This window comes from Phascolarctos cinereus, unplaced genomic scaffold (genome assembly GCF_003287225.1).
Source record: "Phascolarctos cinereus isolate Bilbo 61053 unplaced genomic scaffold, phaCin_HiC Scaffold_1;HRSCAF=81, whole genome shotgun sequence".
NCBI classification, from domain to species: Eukaryota; Metazoa; Chordata; class Mammalia; order Diprotodontia; family Phascolarctidae; genus Phascolarctos; species Phascolarctos cinereus.
Genome location: NW_027555514.1, coordinates 270,662,729 through 270,681,985, shown reverse-complemented (window position 1 = coordinate 270,681,985; position 19,257 = coordinate 270,662,729). Strand labels below are relative to the sequence as shown.

The window sequence follows — 19,257 nt, the reverse complement described above, 5'->3', positions numbered from 1 at the left end:
AATAATTTTTGTACATGTGGGTCCTTTTCCCATTTGTATGATCTCTTTGGGATACAGCCCTGGAAGTGGTATTGCTGGGTCAAAGGGTATGCACATTTTTATAGCCCTTTGGGCACAGGCCCAAATTGCTCTCCAAGATGGTTGGACCAGTTCACAACTCCACCAACAATGTATTATTGTTCCAATTTTCCCACATCTTCTCCAACATTTATCATTGTCTTGTTTTGTCATGTTGGCCAATCTGATAGGTGTGATGTGGTACCTGAGAGTTGTTTGGATTTGCATTTCTCTAATTGATAGTGATTTGGAACATTTTTTCATATGACTATAGATAGCTTTAGTTTCTTCCTCTGAGAACTGCCTGTTCATATCCTTTGACCATTTATCAGTTGGGGAATGACTTGTATTTTTTTTTTTTGGCTAGTCAATGGGGTTTAGTGACTTGCCCAGGGTCACACAGCTAGTAAGTGCTGTGTGTCTGAGGCCAGATTTGAACTCAGGTCCTCCTGAATCCACGGCTGGTGCTCTATCCACTGTCCCACCTAGCTGCTCCTGGAATGACTTATATTCTTATGGATTTGACTCAGTTCTCTCTATATTTTAGAAATGAGGCCTTTATCAGAGGCACTGGTTGTAAAAATTCCCAGTTTTTTTCTTCCCTCCTAATCTTGGATGCATTGGCTTTATTTGTGCAAACACTTTTCAATTTGATGTAATCAAAATTGTTCGTTTTGCATTTCATAGTGTTCTCTGTTTCTTGTTTGGTCATAAATTCTTCCCTTCTCCACATTAAATACTTATTTAACTATTCCTTGCTCTCCTAGTTTGCTTATAGTATCCATCTTTATATCTAAATTGTGTAGCCATTTTGACTTTACCTTGGTATAGGGTGTAAGATATTGGTCTACGCCCAGTTTCTGCCATGCATTTTGCCAGTTTTCCCAGCAGCTTTTGCTAGTGATTTTTTTATCCCAGAAGCTGGAGTCTTTGGATTTGTCAAATAGTAGATTAGTACAGGCATTGACTGTTGTGTCTGGCATACCTAACCTATGCCATTGATCCACCACTCCATTTCTTAGCCAGTACCAAATAGTTTTGATGACTGTTGCTTTATAATACAATTTAAGATCTGGTACAGCTAGGCTACCTTCCCTTAGCATTTCTTTTCATTAGTTCCTTTGATATTCTGGACTTTTTGTTCTTCCAGATGAATTTTGTCATTGTTTTTTTTTAGCTCTATAAAATTATTTTTTGGTAGTTTGATTGGTATGGCACTGAATAAGTAAATTAATTTAGGTGGAATGGTCATTTTTATTGTATTAGCTCGGCCTACCTATGAGCAACTGATATTTTTCCAGTTATTTAGATCTGACTTTATTTGTGTGAAAAGTGTTTTGTAATTGTGTTCATTTAGTTCCTGGTTTTGTTTCCACAGGTAGACTCCCAAATATTTTATAGTGTCTGCAGTAATTTTAAACGGAATTTCTCTTTCTATCTCTTGCTGCTGGACTTTGTTAGTAATATATAGAAATGCCAATGATTTGTGTGGGTTTATTTTACACCCTGAAACTTTGCTAAATTTGTTTATTATTTCAAGTAATTTTTTACTTGATTCTCTAGGACTCTCTAGATATATCATCGTATCATCTGCAAAGAGCTTTGTTTCTTCTTTGCCTATTCTAATTCCTTCAATTTCTTTTTCTTCTCTAATTATTACAGCTAACATTTCTATCACAATATTGAATAACAGTGGTGATAATGGACATCCTTGTTTCACCCTCAATCTTATTGGAAATGCTTCTAGTTTATTCCCATTGCAAATAATGCTTGCTGATGGTTTTTGATAGATGATATCTGTCATTTTAAGGAAGACTCCCCTTTATTCCTATGCTCTCTAGTGTTTTTAATATGAACGGATGTTGTATTTTGCCAAATGCTTTTTCTGCATCTATTGAGATAATCATAATGATTTCTGTTAGTTTTGTTGTTGATATGGTCAACTATCCTGATAGTTTTCCTAATATTGAACCAGCCTTGCATTCCTGGTATAAATCCTCTCTGGTCATGCTGCATTATCCTCGAGATAAGTTGTAATCTCTTTGCTAATATTTTATTTACAATTTATGCATCAATATTCATTAGGGAAATTGTTCTATAATTTTCTTTCTCTATTTTTGCTCTTCCTGGTTTAGGTATCAGCACCATATTTGTATCATAAAAAGAATTTGGTAGGACCCCTTCTTCAATCATTTTCCCAAATGGTTTATATAGTATTGGAATTAGTTGTTCTTTAAATGTTTGATAGAATTCACTTGTAAATCCATCTGGCACTGGAGATTTTTTCTTAGGGAGTTCATTGATGGGCTTGTTCAATTTCTTTTTCTGAGGTGGGGTTGTTTAAGTATTTTATTTCCTCTGCTGTTAATCTGGGCAATTTATATCTTTGTAAATATTCATCCATTTCATTGATTGTCAAATTTATTGGCATACAGTTGGGCCAAATAGCTCCTAATTATTGTTTTAATTTCCTCTTCATTAGTGGTGAATTCATTCTTTTCATTTTTGATGCTGGTAATTTGATTTTCTTCTTTCTTTTTTTTAAATCAAATTAACCAAAGGTTTATCTATTTTATTGTTTTTTTTCCATAAAACTAGCTCTTAGTTTTATTTATTACTTCAATAGTTTTCTTAATTTCAATTTTATTAATCTCTTCTTTGGTTTTCAGAATTTCTAATTGGGTATTTAATTGGGAATTTTCAATTTGTTTTTTTTCTAGCCTTTTCAGTTGCATGCCCAATTCATTGATCTCTTCTTTCTCTATTTTATTCATATAAGCTTTTAAAGATATAAAACTTCCCCTAAGGACTGCTTTTGCTGTATCCCAAAATTTTAGTATGTTGTCTCATTATTGTCATTCTCTTAGATGAAGTTATTGATTGTTTCTATGATTTGTTCTTTGACCCACTCATTCTTTAGGATTAGATTATTTAGTTTTCAATTAATTTTTAGTCTATCTCTCCATGGCCCTTGATTACATGTAATTTTTGTTGCATCATGATCTGAAAAGGCTGCATTTAATATCTCTGCCTTTCTGTATTGGATTGTGAGGTTTTTTATGCCCTAGTACATAGTCAATTTTTGTGTAGATGCCATGTACCACTGAGAAAAAGGCATATTCCTTTCTATCCCCATTCAGTTTTCTCCAGAGGTCAACCATATGTAACTTTTCTAAGATTCTATTGATCTCCCTAACTTCTTTCTTGTCTGTTTTGTGGTTAGATTTATCTAGTTCATAGAGGGGGATGTTGAGGTCTCCCACTAGTATAGTTTTGCTTTCTATTTCTTTCTGTATCTCCCTTAACTTCTCCTTTAAGAATCTGGCCGCTATACCACTTGATGCATATATGTTTAGCAATGATATTACTTCATTATCTATGGTACCTTTTAGCAGGATGTAGTTTCCTTCCTTACCTCTTTTAATTAGATCTGTTTTTGTGATATCAGGATTGCTACCGCTGCTTTTTTTTTTTTACTTCAGCTGAAGCATAATATATTCTGTTCCACCCTTTTACCTTTACTCTGTGTATATCCCTCTGTATCAAATGTGTTTCCTATACACAATATATTGTAGGTTTATGGTTCTTAATCTACTGTTATCTGTTTCCACTTTATGAGAGAGTTCATCCCATTCATATTCATAGTTATGATTACTATCTGTGTCTTCCTCTCCATCCTATTCCCTTCCCTTTTCATTTATGTTTTTTTTCTCTCCTTTTTCCCTTTCCCTCCTCAGTAGAGTTTTGGTTTCAACTACTGTCTCCTTCAGTCTACCCTCCCTTCACTTAGCCCCCTCCCTTTTATTTTCCCTTTACCCTTTCTACTTCCTATAGGGTAAGTTAGATTTCTATACCTAACTGATTATGTTATTCCCTCTTTGAACCAAATGAGATGAGAGTAAGGTTCAAACAATGATCATCTCCCTCCCTTCTTTCTCTACTGTATTTGGTTTTTGTGCCTTTTCATATGATATAATTTATCCTTGTCTGCCTCCTTTCTTCTTCTCCCAGTACAATCCTTTTTCTCCACTTAAGTAGATTTTTTTTACCATCACATCAAAGTCAACTTAAACCCATGCCTTCTGTCTAACTATACCCTCTTTTAAATGTCATAATGACATTACAGTTCTTAAGAGTTACAAATGTCATCTTCCCTTGTAGGGATGTAAACAGTTTGCCCTTATTGACAATATGATATTGTTTTTTTTTTCCTTCCTGTTTACCTTTTTATACTTCTCTTGAGTCTTGTACTTGAAGGTCAAATTTTCTGTTGAGCTCTGGTCTTTTCATCAGGAAGGTTTGGAAGTCCCCTATTTTGTTGAATGTCCATCTCCTCCCTTGAAAGATTGTGCTCAGTTTTGTAGGGTAGTTGATCCTTGGTTGTAATCCACGTTCCTTTGCCTTACTGAATATTGTATTCCACACCCTCATATCTTTTAATGTAGAAGTTGCAAGGTCCTGCATAATCTTGACTGTGGTTCCATGATATGTAAGTTGTTTCTTTCTGGTTGCTTGCAGTATTTTCTCTTTGATCCGGTAGTTTTGGAATTTGGCTACTATATTCCTTGGTGTTTTCCATTTGGGATCTATTTCAGTAGGTGATAGGTGGATTCTTTCCATGACTAATTTGCACTCAGGTCCTAGGACCTCAGGATAGTTTTCTTAGATGATTTCCTGAAAGATGTTGTCCAGGCTCTTTTTTTCATCATGATTTTCAGATAGGCAATAATTTTTAAGTTGTTTCTCCTGGATCTATTTTCTAGGTCAGTTGTCTTACTAATGAAGTATTTTATGTTTTCTTGTATTTTTTTTATTCTTTTGTTTCTATTTGACTGATTCTTTCTCTCTTGTAGAGTCATTAGCTTTCATTTGCCCCATTCTAATTTTTAAGGAGTTGTTTTCTTCTATTAGATTTTGTACCTCTTTTTCCATTTGGCCCATTTTACTTTTTAAGGAGTTCTTTTCACTGAGTTTTTGTGCTTCCTTTTCCATTTGGCCAATTCTACTTTTTAAGGACTTGTTTTCTACAGTTAATTTTGTCCTTCCTTTCCAAGCTACTGACTCCCTCTTGCATACCTCTCATTTCTTTTCCTAATTTTTCTTCTACTTCTCTTATTTGACTTTTAAGATCCTTCTTGGGCTCTTCCAAGAAGGCTTTTTGGGTTTGAGACCAGTTCATATTCCCCTTTGAGATTTTGTATGTGGGTATATTAACAATATTGTCCTCTTCTAAATTTGTGCCTTGGTCTTCCCTTTCCTCAAAATAAGAATCTATGGTCATTTTCCATTTCTGCTTTTTGTTCATGGTGTTTGCCTATTTTCTGACCAACAAACTATTGAGTTCTCCTGCTGAAGTGAAGGGAGTACTTACTCGAGCTTCTTTTCCTGCTCACTGGGGCCTTGCACAGGGATGTTTTGCTGCTGGTGGGTTTTTGTCAGTCTGGAGCTTTCCTTCTGGAGTTGTGCTTCCCAGAGTTGTATTGAGGCATCGAGTGATTTCGCTGCTGAAGAACACCACCACCTGTGTTTGTTTTCCAAGATGGTGTCTACTAGTTTTCCTTCCTGTATTGAGGCTCTCAGGGGTCCTGGTGTTGGCACTTGACTGTTCCACCAACCTGGGTGTCAGGCTCTCCCCGTGGTATGCTGAGGTGGGGCTTGCCGCTGGCTTGCTAGGACGCCTCCAATCCTGTACTGCTCCCTCTCCCCCAGAAAGAGAGGGGCCTTTCCTGTTAATTCCCCAAGCTTCCTGGGGCTCAAGATTACTGTGCCATCTTTTTGCTGGCTCAGGGTTTTTCCTGGGTCGATATTTTCTGGGCTTTCAGAGTTCAATGAGGGAGAGTGAGAGCCACTTTCTTCTTATTCCACCATCTTGGCTTTCAGAAGCAGAAGTCCCTCTAGGTTGTCTTAATAGAATTTGTCTTCACTTGATGTTAGGTGTGTGTAGACTGATACTTTGTCATTCAGATCTTAGGAGCTGAGATGGATATAGGATGATAAAGGAATAGCTGGAAGGAATCTTAGAGACCATCTAGCCTAGCCTCTTCACTTTACAGATGAGGAAACTGAGGCCCAGGGAGGTTAATTACTTGCCCAAGGTCACACGATTTCAGCAGATCAAAGAATCAGAGATGTAGAGCTGGGACAAAACCTCAGAGGCCAAGTGATCCCAACCCCCTCCTTTTATAGATAAGGAAACTGAGCTTCCAGGCCAGTGGGGCCAGTCATAATTAGGGTGGGTCTGAGCTTTGCTCCAGACATGGAAATATAGGGACAGCTAGGTGGTGTAGTAGATAGAACACTGGTCAGGAAGACCTGAGTTCAAATTCAGCCTCAGACACTTGACACTTAGTAGCTGTGTGACTCTGGGCAAGTCACTTAACTCCACCTAGCAAAAAACAAACAAACAAAAACAGACATGAAACATATGGGGTATAGACAGCAATAGTAGTCTTTTTTAGAAACAACTGAATTTAGTACCTTCAAGAATAATTAAAATAGGAAGCCACTGAATGGTGAGCTTCCTCTTCCTTGCCTAAGCATCCTGGGATTTATCCATGGAGTCTTGCGTCCAGATGTTTGAGGTCTCCCCCTGAAATCTCTCCTCTATCTTCCCTTCATTTGCCCTAGACCCCAATCACCAAAGCTGCTGGTTAAAGTATGGTTGGAGGGGCAGCTAGATGGCGCAGTGAATAGAGAACCAGCCCTGGAGTCAGGAGGACCTGAGTTCAAATCTGGCCTCAGACAGTTGACACACTCACTAGCTGTGTGACCCTGGGCAAGTCACTTAACCCCAATTGCCTCACAAAAAAAAAGTTAAGAAATAAAGTATGGTTGGGAACACTTGACCCTAGTCTCTATGCCTCTCCAACTGTACAACTTCCTCACAGAACCACTCTCTCTCCCATCTTTTCTGGTTTTCCCCACCTGACTCTGCTTTTCTGTGGAGAACATGAAGGTGCACTCTTGCTCCCATCTATAGGTGAGGGAAAGTTAGTTTGGGCAAAAGGAGGAGGAAGAGGAGGAGAAGGAGAAAGAGCAGAAGGAAGAGAAGAAGGAGAAGAAAGACAAGAAAGAGGGGGAAGAATGAAGAGGAGAAAGAAGAAGGAGGAAGAAGAGAAAGGAGGAGAAGGAGGAGGACAAGGAGAAGAAGAAGAAGGATGAGGAGGAGGAGGAAGAAGAGGAGGGGAGGAGGAGGAGGAGGAGGAAGAAGAGAAGGAGGAGAAAAAGGAGGAGGAGGAGGAGGAGGAGGAGGAGAAGAAGAAGAAGAAGAAGAAGAAGAAGAAGAAGAAGAAGAAGAAAGAGGAGGAGGAAAGGAGGAGAAGATGAAGAGGAAGAGGAGGAGGGGGAAAAGGCATCATTAACATTCATGGGTGTGAGTTAGCAGGGCTAACCTGTGCTGTAAACCTGAGCTCCTCTATCTAGCCCTGGTACTAAGGAGCTCTAGAAAAATCATTAATTCTTGGGGAGAAGCATGCCAGTCAGTCAAAAAAAATAATATATGATTGATGAAGTTTGTGAATAAGAATAGAAGGATAGCAGGGGGAAATGGATAAGAAAAAATGAGACAATAACAACATTTAGGAGAAGAAAGTGACTTTAGTCATAGATTCACAGGACCTTCTAGGCCAGCTAGTCCAGTCCCCCTAATCTTATAGCTCAGGAATCTCAGGCCCAGGGAAGTTAAATAATTTGTCAAGTTCACAAAGCCAGTAAGTAGCAGAGCTGGAATTTGAACACAGGTCCTTTGAGTTTAAAGTCAGCTCTCTTTCCATTGCACTGCTATAGCACAAGGCTATATAGACTGATGTCTAGTTCTTAATAATAATAATAGCTGACATTTTTATAGCCAGGAAGGCCTGGGTTCAGATCCCTCCCCTGTCACTGGCTATGTGACCCTGGACAAGTCATACAACCTCTAAGTTCTCTAAGAGCATAAATAGAAAAGAAGATGCCACCTTGCATTGGTAGAGAGAGTTTTTCTCATCTAGAATTTCCTTATACCAAATGAAATCACAGGTTCAGTCCCTAGCCTTCGTTTATATAGCACTTTAAGGTCTACAAAGAGCTTTACATACATTATATCATTGGATCCTCACAACATCCCTATGGAGGTAAATGCTACAGGAAGAGTGGAAGGCACCTGTGTACCAGACAGAGTGCTAAGAGCTTTACAATTATTATCTCATTTGATCTTTCCAACAACCTTGTGAGGTAGGTGTATTTATTATCCCTGTTTTACTGTTGAGGAAACTGAGGCATACAGAGTTAAGCCACTTGCCCAGGGTCACAAGCTAGTAAGTGTCTGAGGCCAGATTTGAGCTCAGTCCTTCTTGAGGAGAATGAGAAACTTTCAAGGAGTGATAAGCCTCCACTAACACTCAGAGATTTCTCATTATTAGAAGCAGGATGAGCAATCCTGTAGGATGGAAAGCAGCTGGAGGAGAGCCTAGAGGGATGTTTTGTACCTTCATGATCTGAGGTTCTCTTCTAAAGTGTAGGAATCAATGGGAAGGTATTCATTTGTTCAACAGCATTTCCCTATTTTGTTAAACCCTGAAGGATTAGTAACTTCAAAGGGACATTCTGAGAAGGGGACTTGATTCCCATGGTAAGCAAGGAAACAGCCTGCACTGAACTCACCGGACTAGTTCTTACAAATGAGCCAAGTGTGAGACATAATTACAAATCATGTATTTGTTTAAATGATTGAATTACTTGGATTTAATTTTCCTCCAGAAGACTATTATTCTTGCATAAAAAGATGTACAGAGAATTCTCAGTTACAAAAAGTGTATATGTGTATGTGTATGTGCGTGTGTGTGTTTCTGTGTAGTCAATGTATTCTATATAACATAACTAGATGTGTAATATTATATATAACTGTATATAATCTGGGTATTTGTATACCCTGAACTATGTAACTACATGCATGATGGCAATGGTAGTCTTTTTAAAGAAACAACTGGGCTGGGGCAACCAGGTGGTACAGTGGATAGAGCTCTGGCCTTGGAGTCAAGAGGACTTGAGTTCAAATCCAGCCTCTGACACTTACTAGCTGTGTGACCCTGGGCAAGTCACTTAACCTTGATTACCTCACCAAACAAACAAACAACTGAGCTTAGTACCTTCAAAAACAAATAGTTAAAATAGGAAACTGTGTTATATATGCCAAATAAAGAAGGTGAAAGACAGTCAAAAAAAGATCTGAGGGATAATAATAGCCAGAATTTATATAGTGCTATATATATATAGTAATATATATATAGTAATATATTTTACAAATTATTTTACAAATATTTTCTCACTTTATCCACCAAAAAACCCTTTTACAGATGAGAAATCTGAGGCAGACAGAGGTGAAGTGACCTCTGCAGTGTCAAACAGCTGGTGAGTGTCTAAAGTGGGATTTGGACTCGGTCGGTTTTCCTCTCCATCCAGTGCTCTATCCTCTGAATCACCTAGCTGCTGGTGCCTGGTCTACCCTTGCCCCCTTATTTTCCACAATAGGAGACTGAGGCCCAGAGAGGTTATGAAAAATACTAACCTCAAAGAAGTGCCTATTTCAGAAGGTGAGAGCAAGTCTCTTAGAAGAAAACTGTGGCATTCGAGAGACATAATTTTTGTGTAGTCATTTTAGTAATAATGCCAGCATTTTAATAAAAGAGGTCAGTGGCACTCTGGAATGCCAAAGACAATCATGGCAGTTGGCTCACAGGCTTATATGCCCTTGGTAGAGGGGTGTTCCCGAGGGGGCAATTAACTCTGATTGGTTAACAATTAATGAGAGGTAAACTTTACAAAGAGAAGCAAGCTCACTCCAATGAGGGTCTGAGAGTGACATCATGTCACCCTTGGACAAACAGACTATCCCTGTACCCAGAACATCCCCAGACTTGGGCAATCTATACAAAAGGATCTATTGCCACCCAAGCTTGATTGAGTTGAATTCACCTTAGATTAGAGATTGCTGGTCAGGTTGGGTGGGGTCTGACCAAGATTGTGGAGAGTTAATTTAATGTCCAAAAGAGTGAACTTTGAAATGAGGACTATAGAAAAAAATGGGGGAACCCTGGAGCTCTCCAAATCATTGGTTACTAATAATCACTTCTTTCAAAACCTACTACCTGGCAATCATATTAAATGAGGCGTGTGGCTGTGTCATTAGTCATACCATAGAAATACTTGTCGCCTAAATCATTACAACACTGAATCTTGAATGTTACAGAGTGTGCTTTATCTCCTATCTGATTAGCAGTTGTCTTCATGTGCCAATATATACACATAAGGATGTGTCACAGTCTCTGTCACTAAGATCACACACTTATCTGTAGCCCCCATAGCAGATAAATAAATCTTTTCCTTCTATCGTTTAGAAATCTGGAGAAGGTAAGATCTACCATCTACTATTTTTTTCTCCACACCAACAACTAATTAAAGAAATTGTCGGTTAAAAGAAAAATCCCTCCTCCTATCTTCCCGTAACGCCAGGAGTTGAAGAGATAGACCCACACCCTCCTCCAGCTTCTCCCTCTCATTTAAATTTGCATCTGCCCTTCCCAATGGGTGGCCAAAGCTGCCACTTCCTGCTAGTTCGCTGGCCAAGGCTCGAAGACACAGGACTCCTGCCGTCACCAGCAATCCCAGTCAGGTACCGGGCATTCAAATCTCCAGGATCCAGCCCACTGTGGCAAGCAGAGAGTCTCTGGCAGCGTAGTGGCCTGCACCTGCCGAATCTTTTCCCACCTTACCGCACTTCCAGTGACGGGTTCAGCGTGGACAGCTCCAGGAGCGTCTCACTGGTCTCTGCCCGCCCCCGCAAAAGTTCCCCCTGGGGGCCAAGGTGGGGATACTCCCAGGAACACTTCTGGAAAGGCTCCAGTGGCCGGGCTGATTGACAGCCAGCCGCTCCCGGACTCCCGGCTCGCTCCGGTACTCTGGAAAGAAGCTTGTGCGGAGCAGTCATGAGCGCGCCGCGGGAAATCGGCACCTTCGTGGTGTGGGACTACTTGGTGTTCGCCGGGATGCTGCTCATCTCTGCTGCCATCGGTGTTTACTATGCCTTCGCCGGAGGCGGCCAGCAGACCTCCAATGATTTCCTAATGGGCGGGCGGAGGATGACCGCGGTGCCCGTTGCGCTGTCCCTCACCGCCAGCTTCATGTCCGCGGTCACAGTCCTGGGGACCCCCTCTGAGGTCTATCGCTTTGGGGCCATATACAGCATCTTTGCCATCACCTACGCCTTAGTGGTCATCCTCAGCTCCGAGGTCTTCCTCCCAGTCTTTTACAAGCTGGGCATTACCAGCACCTACGAGGTAAGGAGACACTTCCCCTGGCCACTGATGTCCCCGGTGGGTGTTTGATTTGGGTAGATTTTACTATATTGAATTTGGAGTCGTCGGGTTAAAGATTTAGAGTTGGAAGAGACCATAGGGTCATCTCGTCCAACCCTTCCCTCCCAATGGGTCCCAAAAGAGGTTAAATGACTTGTCTAGGGTCACACAAGCATTAAGTAGTAAGTCCTCTGATTCCAAATCCGGAGCTCTTTCCACGATGACATACTTCCTCCCCCTTTATGAAATCCTATCTTCTTTCCCCAAACAGTTCTTGCGAGCAGTACAAAGACACAGGGACCTGATTATTTAATCAGCCTTCTCTCAACCTTGTTGGCTCATTGGAAAGTAGAGGGGTGGAAGGCTTTCCGGTGCATTTTTGTTCATTTAGAGAGCTTTGTAAGTCTCCCTTCCTCCTGAAATTTGAACTTTTGCTAGGGAAACTATACCCCAAATCAAGGTTGGAGTGTGGGCTACAAAAATGTCCCTGGGCCAAATTAGTGAGAGGGGACAAAAAATCTGAGCTGGGAGCCAAAAGAACTGAGCTTTGGCTTAAGAATATGTTCCTGACTCGGTTTCCAGGTAAGATGGTAAAGCACTGATGCCAAACCCAATTGGCAATCAACTTTCTGTCCTTTTGTTGTCTGAGAAAAGTAAGATTAACCGCACCCTGTTTTTCTCTCCTACCTGGCTCTAAAGGCATGCTCTATAGAGATAGAAGACTGACCTTGGGGTCAGAAAAACCTGGGTTCAAGTTTCACCTCCCTGACCTTGGTCAAGTAACCTAACCTGTCAATGAAGGGCAACTCATTAACACTTACAAATGAGGGCAGCTAGGTAGCACAGTGGCCCTAGAGTCAGGAGGACCTGAGTTCAAATCCAGCCTCAGACCAGACACTTGACACTTACTAGCTTTGTGACCCTGGGCAAGTCACTTAACCCCAATTGCCTAAAAAAAAAAGACATAAATGACAGCTGACTGATCTGCATTGGTGAAGGGTGTGTTCACACTGGGAGTTCCATGTTCCATATGCTGATGAAATCATGTCTGGACACACACATACATGCATGTATGTGTGTAATAGAGATTGGGACTGAAGATATACACATGTAAACATATGGTATATATACATATATATCCACACATGTGTGTGTTCATATAAATGATAGAGACAGAAATAACCATAATATTAACATGTTCAAAATCCCGGCATTTTTCTCTCACATACTTTTTAGAATCATAGCATACACACACATACACACACATATATAAAGCAGAATGGTTTAGTAGATAGATAAATGACCTCAGGGTCACAAATATAATACAATATAACGTATGATATATAAATATAATAAACATATTTTATTTATATTTTACTTATTTATGACTTAATTGATATATATTTATATATAGATAGATCTCAATACATCTGTATATATATATATATATAGCGAGAGACTCGTGTGTGTATGTGTGTGTGTGTGTGTGTGTGTGTGTGTGTATAAACATATGAATAGAGAGAGGTAGGAGAAAGGCAGAAAGAGAGACAGATACAGACAGGGACAGGCAGAGACAGGGAGAGAGAGAGTGAGAGAGAGGAGAGGATAGAGAGTGAAAGAAAGAGAGGGGTGGGGAAGAGACAGAGAGAGATGAGTAAGGACTGGATTTGTGATTTCACTGCAATAAGAAACTGCTTCCCTCAATGCAGGTCAGTGCCTTCTCTGCATCATGTAGACTTAGATAGTCCTCTAAGGCCCCACAGCCATTCAGCCATTCCTGTATGTGTCAGAAATGAGACTTGCAGGTTTTTTTTTTACTGGCTATAGTTCTGTATCCACTACACCAGGATGTGTGTGTGTGTGTGTGTGTGTGTGTGTGTGTGTATGATCTTTGGAGCTTGAGCCTGACAATCATAGCAACAGGTGCACACAATATACAATTATAATGTACAATATATAGGGGCAGCTGGATTTACACAGTGGATAGAGCACCGGCCCTGAAGTACTTGACACTAGCTGTGTGACTCTGGGCAAGTCACTTAACCCCAATTGCCTCACCAAAAAAAAAAGAGTATAATGTACAATATACAAATATATGCTGTGATTCTGTACTGCTTTAAAGCAGCCAGAGTCCTGGAAATCCTTTATTCTGATTATTTCTGTCTGTGCCATATGCTTGCATTGGACAGTGAGTTCTGGGAGAACCAGATTGTCTCTTTTCTAAGTTTTGTCCTTCTCCCAAGGCCTGGCTCAGGGGTGCTCTGCACACTGTAGGCACTGAAGAATCTGTTGACATTGCACAGGGTTGATGCTTAATCAAGAGGGATTGAAGTTAAAAAAGGTGGGGTGGGGTGGGGGGAGATAAGAAGGTGAAGGGTTTTTGAAACAAGAGTCCAGAAAATTCAGTCTTGACTCTGTGGTAGGACAGAGATGCCTTCAGCGTTCTTCTTCACCTCCACCCTTCAGTATCTGTTAATTAATACTTTGAAACTCAACAGACAGTGTTCTATTTCATAGAGCATAACAACCAGAGATCAGCCTAGTTAGTCTAAGTGTTTGTTTCAGTTGATAGAACTGATGGGCAATTTCATAGTGAGGTTGGTTCAGTTTAAATGAGGTAAGTGAAAAGGGCTGGATTTTGAGTCAAAGGATTCGAGTTTGAATCCTGATCCTGCCATTTGTTGCTTATGTGACCTACTCACCCTTTCTGGGACTGTTTGCCTCTCTGTAAAATGGTTGGACTCTCTCGATGGTCTCTCTGAACCTTCCCTTAGTTTCCTTCATGGCTTAGCTTAGGTGCAAGTATTTTCCTGGAAACCTTTTCTGATCTTCCCAGTTGAAATGGTTTTTCTCTCCCCTGACCTTAACCCCCACCAAAATATCTCATTATTATCTTTTTATAGATTCAGAGCTGGAAGAGATCCTAGAAACCAACTTGTCCAACTCCCACATTTTACAGATGAGGAAACTGACACCAAGAAAGGTGAAATTACTTGCCCAGATAGTAAGCAATAGTGCTCAGATTCAAACTCAGGACCTCATATTCCAAATCCAGGGCTCTTTTTACTGTACCAATTATCTCATTTATATTTCAACATATTTGGTTCTATTGCCATATAGAATGTAAGCCCCTTAAAACAGGGACTATTTTTTTTTGATCTGTGTATCTCTAATACTCAGGGCAGTGCCATGAACAATTGTTTGTTCTGTGGGGAGGGGTGGGGTGAACTCTCTGATTTTATTGGTATGGGAACTGGTTTAAAAAAATAAAAAACAATTCCCTCTGTACACATCACTGTCTTACACTGTTAGACCTCTTCCTCTCCCTCTCCTCCTCTTCTCTCTCTCTTTGTCTCTCTGTCTGTCTCTCTATCTCTGTCTTTTTGTCTTTCTCTCTCTCTCTCTCTCTCTCTCTCTCTCTCTCTCTCTCTCTCTCTCTCCTCTCCTCTTCCCTCTCCCTCTTTCTTTCTCCCTTTCTCTCTTTCTATCTCTCCTTCTCCCTCCCTCCTTCTCCTCTCCTTCTCTCTCTGTCCTTCTCCCTTTCTGTGTCCATCTCTCTGTCTGTCCCTCTCTCTCCTTTTCTCTGTATCTCTCCCTCTTTCCTTTTTTTTCCCTACCCTCTCCTCCTCTCTCATGCTCCCCTTTTGCCGTCTGATGACCTTGATGGATCCTTCTCAGGACAATGCTTTTAAACGCATTAAAGAAAATACACAAGGTTAAGGAAACCAATTGTAATGCAATGTAGTTATCAAAATACTGAAGAAAACCAAACCCTACCAAGTTCATGGTCCTTGGGTTGAGAACCTTTGTCAGGGAAGCAGTTCTCAGGTGTTTTGGTCTTAGGACTCCCTTAGTCTCTTAAAAATTATTAAGGAACCCCTCTCCCTGCCATAGCTTTTGTTGTGGTGGGTTATATCTATCCATATTTGCCATATTGGAAATTTAAAATCTTAGTATTATTAGGAAAATAATTTAAATAATTTTAAAATAATTTTATTTTAATTAATAATTAATTGCTATATTAATATTGCATAATATCTTAATAATGATTAATAAATAATAAATAAATTAAACTTTTTATTAATTAAAATAATTTTAAGCCCATAGGCTCCCTGAAGGGAGCCCCGAGTTGGGGACCCCCAGGGATCTCTAACTATACTTTGAGAACCACTGTTTTAGATGGTTGTCTAGGGGAATAAGGTTAGGTGAATTGCTCAGGGTTACACTGTTTCAGAAGTAGGAACTGATCCCAAGTCTTTCTACATGAGCCTGCTCTCTATCACTGTTGCCTCCCATATTCTAAGTGCTTAATGAATGCTTGTTGGAATGAATTGAATTGAAGAGCATCATGTAAAAAAAAATCAGCTGTAGAATATGGTCAAGTATCCTAGACATAGCTGTGTGTTGGATCTTGGCTGTTTCCCCATGTACTGACAGGACTGGGGATCTTTTTGTTGTTTTATTATTTAGTTGTTTCAGTCATGTCCAATTCTTTGTGACTCCCTTTGGGATTTTTCTTGGCAAGGATACTGTAGGAGTTTGCCATTTCCTTCTTCAGCTCACTTTATAGATGAGCAAACTGAGGCAAGCAGGATTAAGTGACTCATCCAGGGTTACACAACTAGTAAGTGTCTGAGGCCAGATTTGAACTCAGAAAGAAGGGTTGTCCTGATTCCAAGCCCAGTGCTCTATCTACTAGGCCACCTAGCTGCCCGTGATACTCCAGAGTGAGGGGGTGTGATCCATTTGGTAGACAGAGCTGAGCCTAGGAAAATATAGGCAAAATGCCTGTATAGAGTGTAGCCATTCAAAGAAAGAGAAATTGGTCAAAGGCAGAGGAGAAAAGGAAATTTTAGGAGCATGTCGGTAAATAGAGACTGTGGAGGAAGCCACTAAAAACAGCCACTTAATCTCTTTTGTGTCATCAACTCCTTTGGACAGCTGATGAAGCCTATGAACAATGTTTGTTAATGAATACGATATATAAGATTACAAAAGCAAACAATTATGTTGAAATAAAGTTATCAGTTTTTAAAAGTTCACAGATCCCAGGTTAAGAACTTGTAGACTAAAGTGTTCATCTGTGACTTTCTTTTCATATAAGGTAAAAAAAATTGGGGCAGCTTGGTGGTACAGTGGATAAAGTACTGGGGTCTGGAGTCAGGGGACCTGAGTCCAAATCTGGCCTCACTCCCCAGCCACACAGAACTTCCTGTGTGACTCCGGGTAAGTCACTTAACTCTGTTTGCTTCGGTATCCTCATCTGTCAAATGACCTGGAGAAGAAAATGGCAAACCACTCCAGTATCTCTGCCAAGAAAACCCTAAGTGGGGTTGGACATGCTTGAACAACAACAAAAACTGATTGCTTAATAGGCAGTGTAAATATTCCAGGCTCAACTTTCTTGCCTTCCTTTACCTAACACTAGCTGCTAAAAATCATTTTGGTAAACATACTTAATTAGTGTTGACTAGTAGAGAAAATAGTGCAGACATCACAACCAGGGTTCAAATCCTGACTGTGATACTTAACTGGCTGTGAGACTGTGGGCAGATCACTTAACTTGTCTAAACCTCAGTTTCTTCATCTGAAAAATGGGGAAGAATAATACAGTTAGCACCAATGTCACAGGGTTGTGGGGAGGTGAAAATAATTTTTGTTTTTGTCTATATCTCTGTTTTTTCTTCTACCCAGACATCTATTATGGGCGTGGCTGTCAGGAGATGAGTCTGTTCTTTATAGGGGCACTTGGTTGTAGAGAAAGGGTCCTTCAAAGAGAATGCTTTAACAAAAGTGCTATAACAAATCCCCCAAATGGAGAGAAATCTAGAGGTAGAGGCACTTTAGGGGCATCTTTTGGGGTCTCCGCTTCTGGGAAAGAGGTCTTCTTTAACACTCTATTAGAATAATATTAGCTCATCCTCTATCTTCCTGAGGATGGGGGAATAACATAGGTGAGATAAAGGTATTTGGTCAAGCAGTATTCTAGGTAAGTCTTGCCAGTTTCATATAGACAAAAAAAAAAGCAGAAGTAACAGCTTCCCATTTAACTAAGTTTCTCTAACTTTGAGCCTTGTCCTGTTTCCATGGTCCCATACTGCAAGGTTGGACTCTGTGAGGTTAACCTGAGCCATCTATGGGAATTTCTTCCTTTATCAGTGGTCTCAGGTTACCCAGATAGTTCTGAGTCTTCCAAGGTCTTGAGGACCCTGAGAAGGGCTTATTCATTTGGTGGTGGTAATGGTGATAGTAAGTGTCCTACAAAGCCTCTGGGCTCTCCTAAAGGGTTTTGGATGATATAACCTTCTCATGTTCTTGCAGCTCTGAATCTATGATAGCTACTCTTCTAGGACAAAAAATATTGGTCGTGCCTCCTAAACTATTTTACCTTCTTTTTTATTTTTTAATAGTACTTAGAGCTTCGTTTTAATAAACACGTTCGCCTCTGTGGAACCATTCTGTTCATCATTCAAACAGTAAGTAGCTCTCCAGTGTACTTTTTATACTTTTGCAATCTGAAGTGTTTTGGCAAAATATCAATGGAAATTGAGTGTCTTGTTCATTAAGGGGCTTCTAAATGGATGTACAAGACTGAAAATGGAAAAGGAAAAAGAGTGAGTGAACTGGAAGTAGGAGAAAATGCAGAACTACATAGCAACTCTACTGATAGGCTCATATCAACATAGATTTGGAACTGGAGACCTTAGAGGCTATGGAGTTATACCCCCTCATTTTGACAGATGAGGAAACTGAGGCCTAGCGAGGAATAATAACTTCCCCAAAGCCACACAGCTGATAAATGAGAAAGGCAGGATTTGAACCTTCATTCTGCTGACCCCTGGTCCAGAACCCAGTGCCTGACACTATATGATCATAGTATTCTGGCTTTACAGTTGGAAAGGTACCTTATGGGTCTTCTTGTTCACCTCCCTTATTTTACACTTGAGGAAAGGAAACAGTTTGGGAAAGTTAAATGAACTTGAAACGAAAATGAAATGGTAAAAATGAAAAATAAAGTTGTAGAACCAGGATTTGAATCCAGATCCTCTGACCCCCAAACTCAAAATCCTTTCTTTTTTTCCTTTTTAAATAGTATTTACTTTTTTCCAATTACATGTAGACAATTTTTAACATTCATTTAAAAATTTTTTTGTATTCCAGATTTTCTCCCTCCCTTCCTTACATTCTCCCCTCCCTAAGATGGTAAGCAATTTGATATAGGTTATATATGTATAATCATGTAAAATATATTTCCATATTAGTCACCCAACATCCTTTCTGCTAAACTTTCACTTCAAAAATATTATTTTAGGTACCATAAATTTATGCTTATTATTTCCATTTTAGAGATGAGGACACTGGATTTTAGAGCAGGGATATGACTTGATGAAGGTCATGCAGATACTATGAAGCTGAGGTGGGCTTCAGACTCAGCTTTTGACTCTCAGTGCACTTCTGTGTTCATTGGGATGATCAGGTAAGAATCAAGTGTCAGGAAGATGAATTCAAAAAAGAACAACAACAGATCATTGTACAGAGGTTCATCTTTTTTGCCTGACATCTTGAGGAAAGGAGATTGAGAAAGTCATGTATGCATCAAACGTGCCTTTCCAAAAAAAATTATTAGGTCTTTAATAATAATAAGAAATACCAAATGCTTACTCAACTGAAAACTAGCCTTTAAATTGGGAGGCCATAAAAATCACACATTGGTGAGCTAGTCTTCAAAGACATGTGTTTCCTAAAAAGAACTATCCGGGTACACATGAATGTACCAGGGAAGTTGGCTCAATCTGGAGTTGGAAGCTTGGGAAAGTAGGTCACTGTGAAGCCAGGCTGCTAATTGTTGCCTCAGGTGTTTGGGGTTACT

General features: G+C 39.9%; 1 protein-coding gene across 1 annotated transcript in view; it reads left to right on the top strand.

Moving 5' to 3' along the window:
- Positions 1-10,679: 10,679 nt before the first annotated feature.
- The window catches only part of LOC110205634 (sodium-coupled monocarboxylate transporter 1-like), a 50,153-nt gene continuing 41,575 nt past the window's right edge, over positions 10,680-19,257 (top strand). The window contains exons 1-2 of the mRNA XM_020982331.2: positions 10,680-11,369; positions 17,798-17,863. Of these exons, the coding sequence (XP_020837990.1) occupies positions 11,019-11,369; positions 17,798-17,863 (417 nt within the window). The 5' untranslated portion in view covers positions 10,680-11,018. The remainder of the gene's footprint in view (positions 11,370-17,797; positions 17,864-19,257) is intronic.